The following is a 21,540-nucleotide window of genomic DNA, read 5'->3' on the forward strand; positions in this document are numbered from 1 at the left end:
AAGTGGTGTTTGCGGGAAATAATCTGAAAAATGTGAAATTAAAACGAAAAATGTTTAAAAAAACAGGGAAAAATGTTTGGCATTGATATCTAGTCTGCTTATACTCCAACATTTTGTGTGTGTGTTCTGCAAACAAAGCCCTACTGCCAGAACCTGATGGTAGTTAAACAGACCTTATAATGGATCCAGAAACAAAGTGTTGTCCAAACAACCAGCACAGCAGACTGAAGAGCAGTTTATCTTATCTTCACAAAATAATATGTTCAGTGTGGCCTGACCAAAAAATGCTGAAAATTAGTTAAAGGTCACAACAACGGCAAGGGTTCCAGAAGGGTATCAAAAATCCTCAATCTGCAGTCAATCTGATACTTTACAAATAAACAAAAATGTTTATTATGTATGTGTATACTATTGGTAAATGTACACATTATGTTTAGAGAAAACAAAACAATGCATACTTGTTATACAAAATATAATTTTATTCTAAGGTTAAGACTATGTAAATGTAATTATCATATCCTAAGTGAGAATGAATTTACTAGACACATAAGTAAGAATGTATTTATTAGATAATATATCATATCCTGAATCATGATTCATTTATTAATAGGTTTACATCATGTAAAATCATTGACTAGTATAGCCCATGCTTCCAGTGCACCCTTTGAGACAGAGAGAGGGCTCACCCAATCAGATCTTGAGCTGGAGAGAGGTACCACGGAGGGACATGTACAGGTTTGCTTAGCATGAGACCTGGAGACACAGCTGAATGAAGCAACACTGCTACAAAACCATAAACACACTCAAAAAACCAAGCACCACAGCAAATGAGACTATAGTCAAGAGTCACTTAGCGATGGTCCATACGCCTGAAAAGAAGAAACCCAAGCAACCCAAGTGAGGTAATAAAATTAGGATTTACAGGAAAAAAAAAAAAGATTAAACATTGATTTAGAAATCTTAATAACATAAAACATAAGAAAATCGTAGATTCTGTATCCTTATTAAATGATCCGTACACAGAGCAGGGGCCTCTGTAGAGGCCTCTGCAGGCTTCTGCAAAGGATTCTGGGTAATCCTCTGCAGATCTCTGTGTAAGGCACATCATCTCTCCACCATGTACAGGATGGTACAGAAAAACAACTTTATGTAAGATAAAGTTCTTTTTTTCTTAAAAAAAGAGAAGTCTTCTCTTGGACTGTAATGGTATCAAGCTCCAACTGGTATAGGAATTGAATATCAATTTGCATATATTAAATAACATGTGGTTTGGATATAATGGATATGGATTTCAAACAATAGTATGTAAAAGAAGGAGGGACAATTACATAATCACTCCTGAAAACTATAAACATTTGGGTTCTTTGTGTAATTTTCAGACATTCTCCGGAGGATGCCTCGATAATTCTTGCTAACGTTGTCCTGTAATGAAGAAAGGGAAAAGCCATTCTCTTCAACTATTTCTCAAGTCTGCATTATTATTCTTGAATGATATAGAAATTATGTCTGCATATAAAAGAATTTAGGATCAACAAAAACAGGGAGTCCCTCTGAGCTAGCTGTGGCTAGGGGAATAGCCTCTCGCCACGCACCAGTTCGGTAAACATCAGAGATTATCCTTGTAGCTCTAGTGTTAAAGCAAATTTTGGATACCAGATATCTCTTGGCTACTAAAATAATTACACACCTCAGAAGACGTCATTTGGCTAATTAACTCTATAGACACTGTCATCTCTGGTTCTGAAAGGCGGGAGCATTGTGTAATATTTTATACGAAGAGATCGGGTTATGAGAAATTACAGCACAGACCCAAAGGCTTACTTCGCTGCACTCAACGGCATCATCATCATCATCATCAAAGGTCCAAAATCAGGGTGTCTCCCCCTGAGCAAAACAGGAAGAGTCGCGACCCCTCTTGCTGTGGGGCCAGGAGTTGTAATCAGAGCGATCAACAACCATCATGGACAAAGGGAGCCATCCTAGACATGAAGACAGAACTGGGGTGCTGTTTTCACATACTGCATTAATATTGGGCCTACACAATTGACATTACATTCACAGGAGGCTATGTTTTCAAATATATATATATATATATATATATATATATATATATATATATATATATATATATATATATATATATATATATAGTGTTTTGCTATTACCAAGTGGTTACTCTAGCTCTGCTGAATCCACAATAATTATTGTACTTTGCAACTGCTTATTGGAATTAAAGATTTACCATCAAGTTCGGGGAAACGTAAGTCTCAATTTAGTAATCACTGGTATTTGACTGAACAGTTGTTGCAGAGGTATTCAACACCCTGTTCTCGAGGTCCAGAGGTATTCAACACCCTGCCCTCAAGGTCCAGGTGCAGCAGTTTTCTCTTTAGCTAGGTCTTTTCTGGGTATATAGCATAACCACCATGTTCATAAGAAATGAAACAAAGGTCAACATGAAAAAACTACATATATATGAAAATGTTTTATTTCGTTTACAGCCACAAGCCAGGAATGCGGTTTGAAGGGGAAAAAAATTAACAAAGCACCAAGTCTTATGAGAAAATTAAATCGTGAATTTAACAATATTCTGATTATAATATTTTTGTTTCATTATATTTCATTTTGTATTAAGGGAGGAGAGGTTGTTTGTACCCTTTGGAGTAATATTTAAAACACACACTCACACCTTCACCAAGGCTGTACCTCCTTATCTGACACAAACTGCCCATGGGGTTCCTTTGCCCCAGCTGGCAGCAAGGCCAGATACACTGGGGTGACAGCGCCCTCATCTGGCGACTTTGGAGCCTTGGACCCTGTCATGTCTGTCCTGACCCAGCCTGGGCAGCAAGCGTTGCACAGGATCCCATCTCCTGGTCTTTCTTCCATCAGCCTCCTGGCCTGGATCCGGGTCAGGGTGGTAAGGCCCAACTTAGACACTCCATAGGCAGAATTGGGCCAGCCCTTCTTGGAGTGACTGCCCTCCTGAGTGTCCTTCACAAAGCGCTCCATCAGCCCGACGAGTTCCTCTTCTGTGATGTCGTCGCTGCGAAAACGCGCCTGGAGCTCCGGGCTGCAGGCGTGCAGAGCCATGGAACCTGACATGCTGGAAATATTCACCACTCTTCCTAGAAGAAAGAAAGAAAGAAAGAGAGAGAGAAAGAGAGAGAGAGAGAGAGAGAGAGAGAGAGAGAGAGAGAGAGAGAGAGAGAGAGAGAGAGAGAGAGAGAGAGAGAGAGAGAGAGAGAGAGAGAGAGAGAGAATGAAAAGCAGTTTTCACTTTTATGTTCCCGTTGTGTCAGTACTCAAACTAGCTGGAAGTCGTGACTTACCACCCGGTTTGACAATGGGCAGGAACTCATTGCACATATCTCTGGTGGCAAAAAAATTCGTCTTCAGTGTCACCTCAGCTTGGATCGCGAAGGGTGTCGTATCAGCCACTACCACAAAGCAGGGCACAGGGGACTTTATTATTTCTAACCACCGCAACATTAGCAGGATCTTTCTGTAAACGCGTGCAGCGTGTTTAAGATTTCATCTGTAATATGAGAAATTACCTTTAAACGCGATGCCTGCGTTGCAGATGAGAACGTCTACACCCCCGTACTGCCCTCTGAAGAAGTCCCGCGCCGTGCGCACGCTGGTTGGATCGGTGACGTCCAGCTGGTGGAACAAGGCTGACAGACCTTCCGCGCGCAGAGCCTCGACCGCCGCCGCCCCGCGAGCGACGTCGCGCGCCGTCAGGTACACGTCTCCGTCGTACTGTTTGCAGAGCGCCCGCACAATCGCGAGCCCGAGTCCCTTGTTTGACCCAGACACGAGTGCGATCTTGCGAGAAGACATGTCTGAAATCAAAAAGAAAGACGCAGAACTAAACGAACCATCTTGACCTGAGATTAGCGATCTACGAGCGCGCACAAGCTGTATTGCTAGACGCGATGCAGCTTGTTCCGGATAAAATTTTTAATTATTACGTTTTTTCCTAAAATGATTTGAATCGCATTGAGAACATGATTGTAATTCAATTACAATCGTTAATGTACCTTTTGAATAAGGTTGTTTACTGAGATATTTATTTCCCAAGACTGTCAATCTCCCAAGACTAAACTCCACAGTCAAGATTACTGGTTCGCTGCTCAAGACCGGAAGAAAGATCAATCCTGTAATATTACCTCCAGATCCACAAGGGGGCGGGTGTAAGTTTTAGCGTAAATGCATCTCGATACAGCGGGCGGAATCTCGGAAACACGTGGTCGAAAACAGTGAAAGGTCATTACTGCATGTCAAAATTGTTAACTTAGCTAGCTACGTTTTTTTCTTTATTTACCACCATAGGCCTGGCTGCAACCCGTGAACGTTCAAAACAGTTTAAGGCTCTGCTAGTTACGTGAACATGAGGTATTAGCGTGAGTTATCAAAACATGCAGTTACCCTTAGTCACTCACAACTAAGTTAACGCTAACAAGATAGCTATCTGGGTTAGCTGTTCTCCCGTGTCTGCAAGAAGTGCCACGTAAGGACATGAAGAACAGCAGTGGAAGAAGAGCAAGGGAAAAAAGAAGGAAAGAGCGAGAAGTTGCTCAAAACGGTATCATGTAGCTTTTTAGTGTTCTCACAATAATAGCAACACCAAGGTGGTGTCGGTGCACTGGTTACCTCGCGCTGACGGACTGGTGCCCCTGTTTTGGGTTTGTGTCCCTATAGCTACATTGTCGCACGAAGATCATTTTGTGAATTTGAGAAGATGGCTTAAAGAGAGAGGCTTCAACTCTCGATCTCTAATTCCAGCCAGCTTCACAGGTAGCAAGTCGACTCGCCTTTCCTTTTGAATTGTGTAATCAGTTTTCAAATATTAGTTGTGAACGTGTACGTGTCTTCTGTCAAGATACAGGAAGGGGTCTAATGGCTACACGACCAATTAAGGTGACGCGCCAGTCCGCACCAACACACACACACACACACACACACACACACAAAATGCTAAGTGAAACGTTAATTTGCTGTTTGTTTCTGTTATAGGCCGGCAATATACTTATTTCCTTACCCGAGACGTGCTTGTTGACTACAAGTACAGTTTTGAAAAGCTACATGGGGGAATATATAAAAAGGTAACAAAAATGCCAGATAGCCAGTTCACTTAATTTCCAGTCAATGAAAAATATTAAACCAGGGCAACGTTAAGTATTAACTTAAGTATTAACTGAAAATGGTAAGTTATTACTGGTCTCTAACGCATTGTCTGCCACCACAGATGGAAGCCCCCAGTATCTCCTCTACAGGCTTTGTGTTCCTTCCTTATCGCTGAGAGACACCATGCAGCTGCATCTGCATGGAGCCCTTATATTAAAGTCCTCCCTACGTCTTATACGTGTCCAGCCTACTTCTCAGATGACATCCTGGACCTCCTGCCCTGGGGAATCCGCAAAAAGGCGTCGGGGCAAAAGGAGCGGGTTCGGGAGCTTTACCTCTACTCGCGGCCGTTCTTCTCGTCACTCCAGCCTCTCTTCTCGCTGCCTGTGGAGGACTTGTTTACCTACGATGCCTTTCGGTGGGCATGGTGCAGCGTGAATACACGTACCGTGTATATGGAGCACGCCCAGAGCGACTGCCTTTCAAGAGAGGGGAACGACTATGCGCTGGCGCCATATTTGGACCTTCTGAACCACTCTCCTAATGTGCAGGTGAAAGGGATGTTCTGTGTCAGTCCACTTGAGGAGAAGCACTTAGACTGTTAGTAGAGCAAAGAGATCACTAAACTGGACATAGTGTTGTCATCCAGGGCAGGAATGACCAAAAGACTTCATGTGGTTTTGGATACGTATCAGATATGAATGATTCAGGTGTTATCAGATTATTTAAAACACATAGCTAATATACAATTGGAACAATAACTAAAACGTTTAAAATGGTAGTTCCATTTGAATATAAAATATATATCACCTGTTCTTGTTAGGTAGAAGCAGGCTTCAATAAGGTATCTCGATGCTATGAGATCAGAAGTATACAAGGCTGCAGAAGATTCCAGCAGGCTTTCATCTGCTACGGTCCCCATGACAACCAGCGACTCCTTCTGGAATATGGCTTTGTTGCACCTGGCAACCTACACCGTGTGGTCTATGTTGACGTAGGTGAGATTGTCATATATATCTAATTTTTATGTGCCACTGTAACTTTTGACATGAGATGAATGACAGTGGAATGTGTCTGCTGATGGCATAGTTTGTGATGTCTGCATCTTCTTCCATGGTTCCTTTCAGGTGCTCTGATGTTGTGTCTCCACAAAGGAGACAAACAGCTACAACAGAAGCTGCTTTTTCTGGAGGAAAATGGCTTTTTAAGGTTAGTTTAATAGACTGGACACATCATTGTCACAGGTCATTACACGTTATATGGCCAAAAGGATGTGGACACTTGACCATCACGAGTTTGTTGGCCATGCCACACCAAACCTATGAGAAGTAATATGGAGGGGTTTTTAAAATTTTTTTTTTTACAAGTTTGAAGAGTGTCTATGAGAATAGACATTCAATCTAAATGTGCCAATTCGGTGTCCATTCAGTCTAAAACCTATTTGTGAGAAGGCCTAATTTAAAAATCGATCTTCTAGTTCATCCCAAAGGTGTTTATTGGTGTTGAGTTCATGGCTCAGTGCAAGCCACACGAGATCCTCCACAGGAAACATTTCAGACCATGTCTCTGTAGACTTTTCTTTGCACAGAGGCACTGTCATGCTGGAACAGGAAACTGTCTTTTCAAACTGTCTATGATGTTTTTGCATGCTGTAGCATTAACATTACCCTTCACTAGAACTAAGGGGCCTAGCTCAAACCCTGAAAAATAGCCAGACACCATTATCCCTCCTCTACCAAACTGTTGCTGTTATGCTTCCTAGCAGGGAGTGTTCTCCTGCCATTTGCCAAATTCAGATGTAGCCCATCAAGTACCAAAGTGCGATTTGTCAAACCAGACAACACATTTCCACTCCTCCCAAGTCCAGTGGTGGTGTGTTGGCATTGGCATTGTGCATACTAATCTGAAAACCTGTTTCATAGGCAGGTTTGAGGCAACGGAGAATATGAGGTTTTGTGATTTTCATGCCCATGATTCAGCACTTGGCAGCGTCATTTTGCTTCATGATGGAGTTGTTGTTGTTCCTAGACATATACATTTCAGAACAATTGCACTACTAGTTGACTTGGGACAGGTCTAGCCAAAAGAAAATTCACAAAGTCTACCGGCTGGGAGACTCGATGCAGATCCAGAGTTTAAAGCTGATGGTGTTCTACAGGGGGAGGTTTACGAGAGGGCCTGCTGTAAGAGGCAAGTTTAAGTGTTTTGTGTCTGATCTTTCTCACGCAGTGACCTGACCTTTGGAGCAGATGGGCCATCGTGGCGGCTGATGACGGCACTCAGATTACTGTCACTGAGGCCGGAACAACAGTAAGAAAAATCAACAATGAAAGCACACTGTCCACGTGACTCACACCAGTGACTTAGAGTTGCTGTCGCAAGCTTACTTGTCATCATTGGTGGAAATGGTGACTCGGGCCTCGCTGCTCACGTGACGAGATGCTGTCGATGTCCTTTCAAGTGCCAGCTGGAAGAGCGTCCTCTTAGGGGCAGCAGTAAGCCAGGATAGGGAGGAGTGGTGTGTTCACAAAGCCCAAACGCTCTGGCAGCGTCTCAGCGATGACGCCACCGATGCACTGAAGAAGGTGATGAGCATGATTCGTTCACATAAATGGTGTTGATGCCATCTGTTCATAGCTAGCACTGTTTTTTATATATTTTGATGAACTATTCATTCAGTTTTCTCACCCCACTAAAAAACATTACCCATACAAGTTATTAGCCAAGTTCTAGTTCATTTGTTGGTTAATGTTTCTGGAACATTTCACTGCAGCATGCTGGTATTTATAATTCTGTAATCCTTATGTTTTGGTTATTTCCTAGTTAGCTGAGCTCACAGACTCTGCTGACCAGGCTCGAATGGAACAGCTTGTTGTGGTCGAGAGTCTGAGACGAGAGGAGCAAGAGATTCTCGAACGTGCCAGAGACGTTCTCAGAAACCTACTGCCTCAGCCACCGTCATGGCAACAGGACGGCTTTCAGAACACGGGACGCTAAAGGAGCCAAAGAATACTGACACTACGCTGGATATGCCAAGAGATGCGGGACTTTGGCCAAATCTGAGCAAAGGCAGAGAGATGTTTCTTGGCATGCACAATGGGCCCGTCCCCGGTCACTCAGAGGCTGGGAGCCCGAGCTGGCCCAAGCTCCACTGGGTTTACAAACTTCACGACAGGAACGGGAAACAACTGAGCCCTCCGCTCAACATCGGCATGCTAGTGCGGAGTCTTCCTCTGTAAGAGGGAAGACTCGGAGAACGAGGGCGTATAAAGACAAGAAAGGCTCTCTTACAGTTCAGCACTGGGCGTGCGAGTAAGCACAAGGTTTATGCGTTCATGTGAAATACAGGAGAGCTGTTGGAGATGGCACTTCACAGCAGAGAAAGCACTCAAACTAGGGGAGAGGAGACAGCAGTTGGAGACAGGGGGGTGTAACAACTGTTCTTAGATCAGTTGCAGGCTTTAGGGTAGCTTCCACAAGGAGCCTTCCATAATTTAGGAGACAGACCCACTGGTTCTACAAATACATTTTACATGTGAAGAAACGTGATCCTGACAGCAGTGTTATGAACAGATCAACCTGGTGAGACAAGTATTTGTTCTCAGTTTGTTACATGTATGAGGGTCATGTCATCATCTTGAAATGTTTAATATAATGCATCGGTTTTCCCAAGTTTTATAAAAAAGAATCTAACAGTTTGTTGTTCATTTATTTTTGCCTTGACTCACAGTACCATGTCCTACCAGGCTGCGGCTTTTCTACTGAACAAGGTATCTGAGGGAACATTACATGGAAATGAATTGGCACCAAACTACTTGATCTCTTGTACTTTTTCTTTATACCTTGATCGATACTAAAATCAAAACGAAACTGTTAACACTGACCACTATACATTTTTTTTTTTTAATAGAAAATTGTTTGGAAAGAATGACTGCGTTGCCCATAAGGAAGAACGAGAAAATTTTTTTTTAATTCATTTAGTGTAACAAATGTGCATGCGAACATGTTGCTTTAAAAAAGTTGGCATACTTGTCACTACTCATTTTACAATGAAACAGAATTTCTAGTTCCAAAACCTTTAAAGCTTCACCACCACCCGTTTTCTGACTTGTCTTCTCTGTACCATCTCCATGGAAACGGTGGCTTCGTACAAAGGCACGGGATTTTCCAACAGTGGCCTATCCAAAAAAAAAAGTCAGACTTCACACCATGCACATAGCAAACAGTTTCACCCAGTGTTTTTACCTTTGCATACATGTGCATAATTTTTACATGTTTTATAGCCACTTCTCTGTCACGAGGCTACATATGTGTTCACTGTCTTACTCCGTATCTTACCTGAATGTCCCTGTCGATAGCTTCTCCACTACATCCTTCATTATGTCTGAGAGAACGCTGAAGGCTTCTAACCCAGTTTAGCTGATGGGACAGCACGTTTAAGAGGCTGTCCCAGAAGCCTTGGGACAGAGAGGAAACCTCCTCAGGCTTCAAAGACAGCCAGTTATCGCAGTCCAGCCATATGTACAACATAAGGGTCTATGGCCCAAAAAAGGACTGAGCTAGAATTTACTTTGCTGTATTGGAACTAAGAATTGTATTGTTTCTAATAAAGAAAAGACTGAGAATTTAGTGATGGAATGTAGGATACCCTCTGGGTCATCTTGCTCCTTTGTTGACTAACAAACTAGTACTTATTGCCTATTGCACTTATCCTTGTCTCAGATAGAGCTTATGTGTTTTGCAATTCTAGGCATCAGCAATGATCCCTGTATTTCAACAGCATTCTAGTTCATTGGTATATTGGATTCCAACCTACTCTACGGGCTAGGATGTATTCCATGAGTAAATGACAAAGCAATTTTGGGAGTCGCTCCGGATAAGAGCATCTGCTAATTGCCGTAAATTGTAAACGAAGCCTTGCTGGAGAGCTGATAGCTAGCAGAGAGGCAGTTGGCACTTTTATAACGATTGTAAGCAACGGCCCAAAAAGGCTGTGGAAGGATACGGAGGTATCTGCCCTGCCTGGACCTGGACAACTCCCACACCTCTTCGTTCAGGAAGGAGACGGAGGCTGCCTTCAGGAAGAGAACATGACTGTCCGGAGGATCCAGCTGGAAAGGGGCCAACCGTAGGAAAACACGTCACGATGCAACAGAGGCTGAGCAGGACACGAGTTCAGTTTAAGCCAACTCGTACATATGATGTGGAGGGTTTGCTTGTTTTTAATTAGGTTTAGAGGTATTTGTTCACCTGCAAGTTGTCTTCTGTGGTGACCCAGTGGCTGCCGACACCAAGAAGGGTTATAATGTCGTGTTTGTGTGGGAGATGTTTCTTCACCTCAGGTTCTTCTTCATTAAGTCGTACTGGTTGTAGGAGAATGGTTGGAGAGGAATGCAAATTACAGATAGAGTGGGCGTAGCTAAATGTTAGTCTTTAATATAAACCACAACTGGTCCGCGGTTTTGATATATTCCATCCCTAACACACACGACTCAGATGATCTGGATTCTGTCTCTTACCTCATGGGGAAAAAGGACAAAATATATGGACTGGACCAGGGTAAATGTTTGCGCTGTCTTAAAGTGTGGTTCTGCAGTATACATATTAAGGACACTGCAACTTTCGTCAAAATAACGTGTGTACCTCCTGCATCAATGACTATGTCCACCCCGAGTCCTCCGGTCTCTTCAAGACACGAGTCCACTAGGTCCACCTTTGAGTCCCAAACGCCAATCACCCGGACTGCAGAAAAAAACAGCATGTTTCAGATAAAGCTACCCATTTTCTAGCTTTTAAGTAATCCACACCAACCTTCACAGGGCAGCTCCATAATAGACAAGGCAGTACTTAACATTTTTGAGCTACATACGTTGTTAAAAAAAACCAAAAGGCTGACTATAGCTTTTTGCTATCTGCTAAAATGATTATGGCTTGATAAAAGAGTCTTATAGAATAACAGACTCACCTACGAGTGACTCCAGCACACCTTTATGGAGGTGCCAGGAATCGGAGAGCGGAAGGAAGGACAGAAACACATTGGGTGGAAAAAAAGACCAGGAGCAATGAGGAAGTGAGAGAAAAAAGTAGGAAGCCAGTGCTGGCCGCGAGACGACCGAGTGCTACCTCGTAAGGAGTCCCGCTATCAGAGAATCGAAAGTGCAAGAACACCATGCCCTGGACAGCAGGAAGAACCCTGAGCCGAGAGCACGTGGAAGCGCTCGGGCCTGCTCTCTTACCCACACTCGGTCGCAGCTGTTCCAGGAACGCCTGGTCTTCGGGGGACGTGGCGGTAGCCAGCACTTTTACTCCGTGGTAGTGGGCTAGCTGGATGGCCAGCATCCCGAACGGCTGCATATACCAAAGGGAAAGTCCAATAAACACTGGCGTGCAACGGGCAGGCAGCAGTCGATTATGTTCAAATAACTGCTTGAATGTGCCTGACAGAGTTTCTGTTAAAGCGCTGAGCACGAGTGTGGGTATATCTCTTGTCTGTATGTGATATCTTAAATAAATGCTGGCTGTGCATATATTGACGCTTGAAAGTCTGACGTTAACACTTGTTTGCTTTAACGCCTGCTACTAGTCTGTAATCCCAGCCCTCAATGTGCCATGCAGTGTCCACTATGGCACTCTCCATGTTAACAAAGAAGGCAACCTAATTAGTGTAATTAGGTGCACAGAAATACATGTTTAAAACAAACACCTACAGTGTGGTAATGATTCAGCATACAACATATGCAGAGTTAGGGTAAGTCTTTCCCCTCATGTAAACAACAACAACGCAGCCTAACTGATCCTGATTATTCTTAAACTGTCCTAATTTTGAACAGAACAGTATCAGAGAATAATACACTCATAATAACAGTTAAAGCAGCTGTAGTAATACAATTAACACAATCAGAGGTGTCAACAGGGTTACCTACACTGGCCCCATCCAACACAAGCAGTGTATGCCCCACAGCCATCCGGGCTAGAGTGTGGAGAGCCGTGTAGGCCCTGAGGCCATCCTTGATGGCTGCAGCAGCTTCAAACCAGCTCACCTTCTCAGGCTTCTGAACTGTCATTCACACACACACACACAGTGCTGATAAATAGAAACACTAGGCATATGCCATCACACCATTCTTGGGCATTCAAACAAAAAGCATGCTGCAGTACTTCTAACAGTATAACATAAATATTGCTAATTTTAAAAAAAGAAAGAGAGTGAGTGAGAAGCCTGCTATGGAAATTACCTAAACTATATTCATCCATAAGGACAACGTCACAGAGACCAGACACCTCGGCATCAAGGGGGAGGATTCCTGCAAATACACACAAATAGAGTTTAGAATCTCATGCCCCAGAGAGAGCAAGAGAGAGAACACAAAATGGACTAGCCGATCATACATCTCTTACCCACAACCTCGTCATCAGCCTGGAAAAAGCTCACTTTGGGCCCAACTGAAAAGAAGGACAGAAGCAACTGTCAGAACTCGCATGTCGCTAAATGAAAAAGCACTACAGCTAGGCTGAAGATGAGACCTTGGAGGACGATTCCTGCTATCTCTCTTCCGACGGGGATGTGTTCCCTCTGCAACTTCAGATCACTGCACAGCTGAGAAACGGAGACAGAAGTCTGTGTAAACGTGACTGGCTCGCTTCTGCACCAACACTGGAATCTGGGGCAGAGAAGCACACGAGCAGCTAACCGAGCGAACGATCACCTTTATGGAGACCGGACTGAGTGCACAGCCTTTTACTTGAACTTTGACCTGATGATCTCCAATAGACGTTGGTACATTCTGTTGATAACGAAATGAGAAAAGGGAGACAGTACGCTTATTCAACAGGGGACTAGATGGTTTGTACTCGTGTGAACTGCGTCCACGCTTTAAGGGATATTAGTACTTATTAACTCACCGTCTCCTGGATAATAAAATTCACCTTCCCAGCTTCGCCGAGCTTGCAGTAGAGTCCTTTCATGTTGGCTTTCGAACAAAAGTACAGCGAATAATCAAGTAAACGTGAGTTGGAATTTACCCAAATCCATCTCTCTCCAATCCCAGGCTCCGCTCTCCTATGTTTTGAAAACGATTGTTGTTTATTTTGCTGACTCAACTCGTGAAGTTACACAAGATAACTAGCATGAATTGATGAGCTGAATCAAACAAATCACGCTAGAACAAAACAATGTAAAGCGTATTGGGTGATCCGGACCGTTGTGGGAACCTACTAAGCTAGCTAACCACAGATATGCAAACGTTATCACAAGTGTGCAAACTGACATGCATAATTCATGCACGACTAAATTTAGCTAGACCTTTTAGATTCGGATAGACCATATGACAGACGAACTGTCACAGTCCAATTTCATATAGCCACGCTAGCTAGTTAGCTTGCTACCGACCTGTAACGCTAGTTAGCTAGCTTGCTAATAGAGACCCCTATCTCTGTGTAAAATTAATTAACCTATCTGGTTTGCCTGAATTGTTTTTGTATAAGTTGTATGCTATAGATAAATCACATCAGTACTTTTTGCTAGCTAGCGAGATAGCTACCTATGCTATGTTTTATTTTGTTTTTCCAGGGTGATCTCCGCCTGTCGTGCCTCTGGTGATGCAGGTAAAAATAATGACGTCACTCCGTCTCGCGTTATTTTGAAATTCCAACTTGCGTAGCAACGCGGCGGGTGTGAGGGAGAGTGGGGAGCAGAAAAAATAAGGCTGGAAAAATATTCCATCAATTAAAAGGATTCCTCCCGTTGATTGAGTGATCTTCTGGGTTTTTTCCTCCTACCGACAGCTGTTCAAATATGGAAAACGAACGATGAGGTAAGAGGAATGTGTGCCCTTGCTGTTCTTTCAGGCCGATTGTCCTTTTTGACAAGCGCCCTGCCGTCGCTCGGAGAAAAATCTGCTCGTAGTGTTCGTGAGAGGCTAGCATCAGCGGGGCTAGCTACTTGCCACTGGAGCTAGCCTTTGCAAGTCAGTCACTCGAGGCGAAGCTAGTTATGCAACCGCTGCTTCGTTCCGAATAAAAAGTAACGTATTATGCAAAAGTTATGATGAAGAAATAGCATAGCAGCTATGCATGTGGGCGCTAGTTCAAGTTAGCCAAACCTTTTCATCTGTGAACTGTGATCCGAGCTTTGATAGCTAGCTAGCATAGATTCACTAACGTTAGCTACTAAGCCTGCTAACAGGATCAGTTATACACATATCGGATATTTTCCTCGTCGGTTTTACCTATGGGTCAGTTTGCAGCTAAATATTAATGTGAACTCGTTGGCTAAATATGTTTGGGCTAAGATAGTAGACATTAGGCAAGTACCGTCGGCTGTAGAACGCGAGCTAACTCAGCTATCCCATCCCTGTTCACCGCTAGATGAGTATTAACGTTTTTCATCAGGGTTGCCGCCGCTAACGTTAGACAATTTCATGAACGTATACGGAATCTTTCTCTCTTTTTGACTAGTGAGAAAGGCAACCAGGAACCGTTGCTCGGTCATCCAACTAGCCCCCGGGTTTAAGACAGCTATCTTAAACCCAGTATACGCCCATGGTATCCTGAAGAAGTCCAAGCCACACATTATTATCCGCTGATTAGGACAGACTGATAAACCACTGCAGCTCACTCCAGCTCTACCCTGTCTGTCTTATTGAATGAAATGTTTAGACAGGCCTACTGGTTTGTGCGTAAAGGTGATCGATCATGACCTAAGCCCATTTTGACCCCCGTTTCCATAAATCGAACGGCATGCACAGACTGCTCAGCTCAGACAACACATCGACACCAACCCCCCTCTTAACACACTTTAAAGGTTAAGGCTGTGGTCGGTTAAAAAAAAAACCCCAAAAACCCCCGCAAAATACCATTTTGATGCCCACCCTAAGTGTTTCCTCCCTCCCTCGCACAACCGCATGAATGCAAGTAGATCTGGTAAATTGCTGATGCTGCTTTTAATTGGATTACAGCGCCTTGTTGGAGGCAGCCGGTCTTTTGGAAGTCTCTCCCATCTACAGGCATAGCCCAGGGGAGGACCTCAGCGTGGATGTTGAGGGTCATTATCACAACCCCCCCCCCTCGCATTTCTCTCTCATTCTCAGCTCTCAGCCTATCTTTGGTATTATTCATTTGAGGTTTAGTCTGGAGGACCAGATAAAGCAGGTCTATCTTGGTGGGATAAATGACAGACCTGCTGTGCGTGCGTTGCTTGGCCTTTGTCCACCTCTGCTATCTGCATTCTCCTCAGTTGTGCTGGGTGCAGCAATCCTTCCCTCTAAGGCCTCTGGCTTTGAGACAGTGCATGCGGGACTTATTATTTCAGCGGAGAGGCAGTCAGCAGGACTTAAGCTGCACTATCCTAATACATCTGCCTGCTACGGCCGGATAGTCCCATTTGCTTCAGGATGTGATTCTTGACTTCTCCTTTCTCATCTGGCCAGCATGTGAGGGCCAGGCGGAGGTGTGAACTGATATGATGCATGTATGCATCTCTATATGGTAGAGCCAGCTGTGTGGGTGGGGTCACATAGAGTAGACTTTTCTTCCTTTCCTATGCTAGAGACTGGGTCTTTTTTTTTTTTTTTGGTTGTTTTTGTTCTCAACACATCAGTCAATAGGGTAGCACAAGCCTTTTTGAAGGAGAAAAAAAACAATTAACCAATCCTGCTCACCTGTCTCTCCACGTGTACAGCTGCTGTTTCGAGACTGAGTGCAGCGGCAGGAATAACGTGCATGGCGGGGGGGCGGGGGGGTTGCTATATTCAGGAGCCTTGCTGCATGAATAAGTGAAGCCTCACTGTAGTTTGACTACAGTTTAATGAATTGTTAGATTCAATAATTCAGTGCTTGCCCCCTCTCTCATGATTTTCAGTCTGTCTGCAACGCAGCCTGAAATTCTCAATGTGTGCATGTGCGTGCGCATGTACATGTGTGGCTGTGGTCCCACAGCAGTGACAGTAACCTTGCAGGAACATTCTGCAGAAGCAGATTCAGGCCTTCCTAAAGAAGCGGTCACACTCAGCTTACTTCCCATTTATGCGCCTGTACTCTCTGAGCTGACCTGGGATCAGCTTATCGTGCTTAAGGAAGGGACAGGAGCCTGTGAAGAGAAAGGCATAAGGACAAGGCCAGAGGAAGCTTGTGGCGGTCTTGTCTACATGCACAAGCTTTACGTGTAGGTCTATGCTCATCATCTTTCCTGATATCAGTTACTGAACACAGTGAGGGGAGTTGACAGAGCAGGTCTCAGATCAGTCAGGGGTCCTGCATTGCTTTTGGAGGGCTTATGAGCGTAAGATGATATGGTGCCTGTGAATGGCAAGTTGTATTGATCCTGTGCTACCTCTTCAGGACTTTCCTGATCAGGGGGGAGGTTATTTCACCAAACTGGAGTGCTCGCAGCCTTATAACTTGAGCCAGGGATATCCGAATCTGGCCCTTGACCCCGAACCCTGGCTTTCATAAACACTGGTATTTTACAGAGCGGTTAATGTGACTGACTGGCCAGTTTGTCTTCTCATCCGACTCCTCAGTGAAGGGAGGCTGGTAAATGTGGAGTACCTAGAACACAAAAGCTGTGATTTAAACTCTCCTAACTTGAGCCTTGAGTCCAGGCGCTTTGATTTGTGGGGGGGGGGGGGGTGTAAGACTCGTTCCCATTGGATGGTCCTCCCAGTCTGAAGTATTCCTCAATGGGCCATTGAGTAGCTGAACATCTGCCGAATGTGGTGGTGACTCAGAGTTCAGGCCCTTGGTCAAGTGTTTGTGTGTGTGTGTGTGTCAGTTACTGTGTTGGTTGGCTGTTAAAGTGAGCTGTTGTGTATGACTTCATGGTACTTATCATATACCCCGGTTTTAGTAATTCATGTGGGTATGTGGGGGGGTGCGCATGCCCAGCAGCTGGTGTCCCTGGTATCCCATTAGCAGTGCTCCAGTGTTAAATGACTCTGTGGTACAGCACGCTTGCTGTGGTGCAGATTATGAATGTGTTTCATGGTGTCAGTGCTGAAGGTGACGGCTGAGACAACTTCTCAGCCAATCTCTTCAGGTGCCTTCTCCTGCACCTCTCTGAAAGAAACACACACTGGCAGGGTAATGTTTTTGTGTGTGTGTGTGTTTGCGTGCACCTTGTTGGGTTGAGTGGTCTTTTGTGCAAGTGCATATTATGGAGGTTACAGAACTTGTAAGCATGTTAAATGTTTTTGATGACTTAAGGTGTAAAATTGTGAATGCTAAATGACAACTGGTGAGTCAGAACTTGTCATTAACCAAATCAAATGGAAATGTTTGATTACTTACTGAGAGATCTCGTACTTGCTATGTCTGTTGAGCGGTCCTTTAACTTTAATGAGTTCATTACATCGGGTTTTAGTACATTGAGGAGTACCTTGGGTTCCAGTAGTGAGTGTTCTTGTTCCTATTGCGTGTGTATGTGCTCCATTAATACCCTGTTGCACTCTCCATTGCCTCAGGGCCGGACACTTATCACCTGATTAATCCATACTTTACCTTTAGCTGTGCGTGCGTGAGCGCGCTCAGATTAATTGCTTTTTTTCCTTTTCTTCGCCCCTTCGTGTGTGTGGTTGGACACGAGGAGGAGAGTCATTAGCGCCGTGCCCGGCGGTAAACCGTGTCAGTCGGGTCAGATTTCATTGTTCTATGTGAATATTTGACTGTCTGCTCCTTTTCTTTTTACCATACAGACCGTTTAGCGATCAGGAATACTAACGGCACGAGGTTCAATACAGCTGCATGTAAAGTAGGATTTGAATTGTGGCCTGTTTTGAATTACTGACACACGAAGTCGTGCTCCCGACTGCAAGGCTCTTGTAGCCTTTTAATTATTATTATTTTTTAACTTTAAACATTAAAAACAACGAGTAAACAAATGAAATGTTTTAAAATCCGTTCACAGCATCGCTCGCTATCGATGGCCGCCTTGCTGTGGCCGTTAAAGCGGTTGGCCGCGTTCGAATTCGTGCGCGCGGAGTTTGTTGGCGCGTGCAGCCTTGCTGGGGTTGTCCTTCAAAAGTTTGAAATGCCGCCGTACTTCTGAGACGTGCTTACCGTTAGCCTGGTTTACCGGCCGCTCCGCCTCACATTGCAGCTTCTCTCATCAGTTAACCTTCAGCGCACGTCAAGTGGATTTTTATTTAATTTTTTTAGCAAGCATGCCAGCTTGAATATAAACATGTATTACTAGAATCTATATTTTAGATAGATGTGTAGATAGATGGACTTGTTTGTGATTCCACATTGAAATGTTACCCCAGTGCATTTTTTGGTAAGTACTGTCTGTTTTATCCTGTTATTGTAGCTAATGCAGACTGACTAAAAAAAAAAAACTGTTACACTCAGTCGACTGGCGGGTGTTGGACAGACTAGCGCTAGAAGTCGTCCTGGAGTGTGCGTGGTGACTCAAGGGAGGTAGATGTGGCTGGAGCAGATGTCTGGCTGTGTGCGCTTCTGCTGGCTGATGGTCTTTCACAGTTACTGCTGTAGTCCATTATCGAGCTCCTAATGTAACTGGGTGGGGGGTGGCATAGTGCTGCTGCCTTTTTGTCTGCACCCAGCTCTCTGCGGGGCTGCCAGCGGAAAAGACGAAGGGCCTGGACGAGCGCAAGGTCGTGGTCTTCACGCCTGCGTCGTCCTGATGGTCCGCTGTGGGTCGTTGGCCTTAAACGGAGGATGCCGTCTCGGCTTCCCCGACGATCGAGCACGTCCCGCGTTTGAAGCTTTGCTGCCTTCGCTGAAGCAGCGGACAAGGAAGGAACAAAAAGGGTGTCTTTCCTTTAACCCTGACCCCCCCCCCCCCCAGTCAGAGTATTGCAGCGTAATCACCACTAACCCCCTGCAGTTCCTTACTGGCTGAGCTTTCATGCACGAAAACCTCTTCTGATTGCACTTGTAGGCTAGGAATCATTGCGCACACTGGCTTAACCAAGCTGCCATGAAGGCTTCGAGGCCCTCATGCATATACACAAGGCGACCTCCTGCTGTCTCTAGTAGGGCTGCACAATATATATGGTCTGTGAATCCTTATCACGATACGCTACTTGACGATACTGATTTCGTGCAATGGCATAAAAAATCTATTAACTGAGTTCAGAAACTCTGCTCAAGCCGTGGGCCACCTCGTTGGATTCATGGCATGCCACCATCAAATGGTTCTGTTGTCTGTACATGCATGTTGGCATACAGCAAGGCTTAATACCGTTTTGTTAGAATGTTATGGGCAGAGCTAGCTTGTTCTTCTAGTTTGATAACCTGTTGGTTAACCGAGTTGTGGGCATAGTATTGTGCTGGTAGGAGTGGATGGAGTACCTTGTAACTGGTCCCATACCAAGGCCTGAGTCACCGAGTTTAAAAACTATACCGTCGGGAGGCAGCAGCATGTTCAGCAGTGACTGTGGACATTATCAGAAAAAGCAAAGAGTAGCTAGTGACAAGTAGCTAGTATAGCTGTCTTCTAAAGGCTAACATTCCCAAACATAGAGGGAACTCTCCTATTGTTGACTGGACACCTATTCCAAAAAGTCCTTTCAGAAGAAGGAAGTGGTGGGAGGAGCTCTCTGAGGGCCACCACCTGGGTTTGGTGCAGCATGGACAGCCAGAAGGTGGGAGAGTGGTGAAACTGAGACGCACATTTGATCTGCCGCTTAGGCTGTCGTTTGTTGCCGACCTGTCTTTTTTTTTCTCTCTTTTTTTTTTGGCCCTGGGGGGGGTTATTTATAGCCGTGCAAGTACTGTGTGAAACTCATCTGTTTATCAGAAATTGCAGTAATGGTTTTTCCATTCACTGTGACTTGCATATCCACATAGCGTTGGCATGTTTTTGTTTTGTTTTTCCGTTTAATTCCCAGGAAACCCCCCCCCCCTGCATGAATATTCATGACTATGCAGATAGGGCTTGGAGACATTTTGCATTCTGAGTCCTAGTATGTGACTTGCCTTGGACATTGGCAGCGGAGCGGGTGTATGATGTCGTCATCTCCAGACACACACACCCCCCCCTCTACGGGGCCCGTCGCCGCCCCCTCACAAGCAGCCTCGTGTCAAGGGAGGAGAAACGCACCACACCACTGTGTACAAGGCTTTCCCTTTAACCTCTGATCAGACACCAGTTTAAAAGATTCCCCTTGTAATGAAAGGCATTAAGATTAGGGCATGCAGGAGCTGATCCCAGATCAGTAGAAAAGAGCAACCTTAGAGCTGGTAGCTGCAACCATGAGAGGTGAGGGTTCCGCACACGTATTGTTTTTGGGCCACGGTGCTGCTGGCGAGCTAGGCCAGAGAGCTGTTCCCCTCTCCTGGGCCTTCGGTGAGTATTGTCCCCACCAAAGCCTCATTAGAATCTGAAAAGTGCCCGGGGGGGGAGTGGGTCATCTGCTGAACAACTGAACTTGCACTCACCCGCCCACACTCGGGCCCCGACGCAGTGATTGTGTCACTGGCGATGGAGTGCTTGACCGTGTGGGTGCGTGGGAGGGAGAAGGTGTGTGTGTGTGTGTGTGTGTGTGTGTGTGTGTGTGTGTGTGTGTGTGTGTGTGTGTGTGTGTGTGTCTTGACTCTTCTAAGCCCCCTTTTTAATCTATGGAACAGAACGCTTTCAGTGTGCATAGCTCACAGCCTCAGTCTTGAAACCTCCATCTTGAGAATCAAACCCCCACCACCACACACACACACACACACCGGGATTTGCCTTTATTAACACCTCCCTAACGTAGCCGTCCAGTTTTGTCTTGTGGTTTTGTTTTTGGAATGTGTTTAACATGTCCGTGCTGCTCATATGTCGCTCAGGCTGATCTGTAGCCGCAGCTGCAGAGCCACTGTGGTTTGGTTGGAGAGGGCTCCAGGCCCCTGGCCCTGACCTTTACTCTCAGAAGACTCAGGACGGAAGCCCGTAAGGGCGCGGCAGCATGTTGGGCAACGTTGAAAGATTGAGAAACGGTGAAGGAGTTGCGCGTGTTGTGCAGTAGCGCACTATGCCACAACCACAACCCCATCCCCTCTGGAGTTTAACCCCATGGGTACTGGCAGTGGTGAGCCAAATGATGGCTCTCAAAAGTAGCATAGTCTAATATGGACATGACTGGAGAGAGTACTAGGCAGAGTGTGTGTGCCTACATTCTCCTTCAGGCTCTGCTTTGATGCGATGCTGTTGAGAGAACCCTGTATGGGAGAGAGCGGACAGGATTGGGGCTGAAGGACGGGACGGTATGGGAGGATTTAGCACTGTCTGAAATATTTTGGTGCACGTGTTTTCTGGCAGCATTTACACACCTGGGAGATAACTGGTAACAGACTGTGACTCTCCCTCCTGCTGGCTTCTCTCTCACTCTCGCTTTCTCTCGTTCTCTTACTCGGTGTCCTTGCCCCACTCTGAGATTACCCTGAACTAGAGATAAAGACTGGAGATTAAAT

General features: G+C 45.0%; 4 protein-coding genes across 18 annotated transcripts in view; 2 read left to right on the forward strand and 2 right to left on the reverse strand.

Annotated features, from left to right (window-relative positions):
* Positions 1-2,466: 2,466 nt before the first annotated feature.
* On the reverse strand, positions 2,467-4,130 carry cbr1 (carbonyl reductase 1). Its single transcript, XM_027010156.2, has 4 exons — positions 4,044-4,130; positions 3,558-3,845; positions 3,333-3,440; positions 2,467-3,128 (listed from the first exon to the last, which is right to left on the reverse strand). Exons 2-4 carry the CDS (start codon positions 3,841-3,843, stop codon positions 2,692-2,694), a joined length of 831 nt encoding a protein of 276 aa, XP_026865957.2. The 5' UTR covers positions 3,844-3,845; positions 4,044-4,130; the 3' UTR covers positions 2,467-2,691.
* Positions 4,131-4,505: 375 nt separating this feature from the next.
* setd4 (SET domain containing 4) lies at positions 4,506-9,229 on the forward strand. Of its 3 annotated transcripts, XR_003410640.2 has the most exons (11): positions 4,506-4,588; positions 4,705-4,800; positions 4,886-4,923; positions 5,020-5,108; positions 5,252-5,681; positions 5,954-6,128; positions 6,258-6,339; positions 7,360-7,440; positions 7,592-7,715; positions 7,954-8,712; positions 8,861-9,229. XR_003410640.2 is itself a non-coding variant. In XM_027010148.2 (10 exons), the coding sequence occupies exons 1-10, from the start codon at positions 4,522-4,524 to the stop codon at positions 8,125-8,127; spliced, it is 1,356 nt and encodes a 451-aa protein (XP_026865949.2). In that variant the 5' UTR covers positions 4,506-4,521; the 3' UTR covers positions 8,128-9,229. The 3 variants fall into 3 exon arrangements, 2 of the variants coding, with proteins under 2 accessions (XP_026865949.2, XP_026865950.2); XM_027010148.2 differs by having other exon boundaries at positions 7,954-9,229; XM_027010149.2 differs by having other exon boundaries at positions 4,892-4,923; positions 7,954-9,229.
* On the reverse strand, positions 9,082-13,759 carry cryzl1 (crystallin, zeta (quinone reductase)-like 1). Of its 5 annotated transcripts, none has more exons than XM_027010152.2 (14): positions 13,671-13,759; positions 13,033-13,100; positions 12,822-12,914; positions 12,655-12,727; positions 12,529-12,573; positions 12,366-12,434; positions 12,054-12,187; positions 11,367-11,478; positions 11,096-11,116; positions 10,774-10,872; positions 10,381-10,493; positions 10,136-10,241; positions 9,469-9,514; positions 9,082-9,308 (listed from the first exon to the last, which is right to left on the reverse strand). In XM_027010152.2, the coding sequence occupies exons 2-14, from the start codon at positions 13,093-13,095 to the stop codon at positions 9,209-9,211; spliced, it is 1,074 nt and encodes a 357-aa protein (XP_026865953.2). In that variant the 5' UTR covers positions 13,096-13,100; positions 13,671-13,759; the 3' UTR covers positions 9,082-9,208. The 5 variants fall into 5 exon arrangements, with proteins under 5 accessions (XP_026865953.2, XP_026865954.2, XP_026865952.2 ...); XM_027010153.2 differs by having other exon boundaries at positions 12,837-12,914; positions 13,033-13,189; positions 13,671-13,749; XM_027010151.2 differs by having other exon boundaries at positions 13,033-13,189; positions 13,671-13,749.
* A 96-nt stretch (positions 13,760-13,855) lies between these two features.
* The window catches only part of itsn1 (intersectin 1 (SH3 domain protein)), a 40,022-nt gene continuing 32,337 nt past the window's right edge, over positions 13,856-21,540 (forward strand). For all 9 annotated transcript variants that reach the window (XM_035534894.1, XM_035534897.1, XM_035534895.1 and 6 more), the window contains exon 1: positions 13,856-13,943. The gene's annotated coding sequence lies outside the window, so the exon portion shown is untranslated. The remainder of the gene's footprint in view (positions 13,944-21,540) is intronic.

The sequence above is a fragment of the Electrophorus electricus genome, chromosome 16 (assembly GCF_013358815.1).
Source record: "Electrophorus electricus isolate fEleEle1 chromosome 16, fEleEle1.pri, whole genome shotgun sequence".
Lineage (NCBI taxonomy): Eukaryota > Metazoa > Chordata > Actinopteri > Gymnotiformes > Gymnotidae > Electrophorus > Electrophorus electricus.

Bases quoted from the DNA above. Each gene is read 5' to 3' on its own strand.
- cbr1 (XM_027010156.2), bottom strand. From the start codon at position 3,843: ATGTCTTCTCGCAAGATCGCACTCGTGTCTGGGTCAAACAAGGGACTC. The intron at 3,441-3,557 runs GTAATTTCTCAT...GCTTTGTGGTAG, and splicing joins CGCAGGCATCGCGTTTAAAG to TGGCTGATACGACACCCTTC. The intron at 3,129-3,332 runs GTAAGTCACGAC...TCTTTCTTCTAG, and splicing joins GCCCATTGTCAAACCGGGTG to GAAGAGTGGTGAATATTTCC.
- setd4 (XM_027010148.2), top strand. From the start codon at position 4,522: ATGAAGAACAGCAGTGGAAGAAGAGCAAGGGAAAAAAGAAGGAAAGAG. The intron at 4,801-4,885 runs GTAGCAAGTCGA...TCTTCTGTCAAG, and splicing joins AATTCCAGCCAGCTTCACAG to ATACAGGAAGGGGTCTAATG. The intron at 4,924-5,019 runs GTGACGCGCCAG...TTTCTGTTATAG, and splicing joins TGGCTACACGACCAATTAAG to GCCGGCAATATACTTATTTC.
- cryzl1 (XM_027010152.2), bottom strand. From the start codon at position 13,095: ATGAAAGGACTCTACTGCAAGCTCGGCGAAGCTGGGAAGGTGAATTTT. The intron at 12,728-12,821 runs GTTAGCTGCTCG...TCCGTTTCTCAG, and splicing joins TAAAGGTGATCGTTCGCTCG to CTGTGCAGTGATCTGAAGTT. The intron at 9,515-10,135 runs GTATCCTTCCAC...GCGTTCTCTCAG, and splicing joins CAGGCAGGGCAGATACCTCC to ACATAATGAAGGATGTAGTG.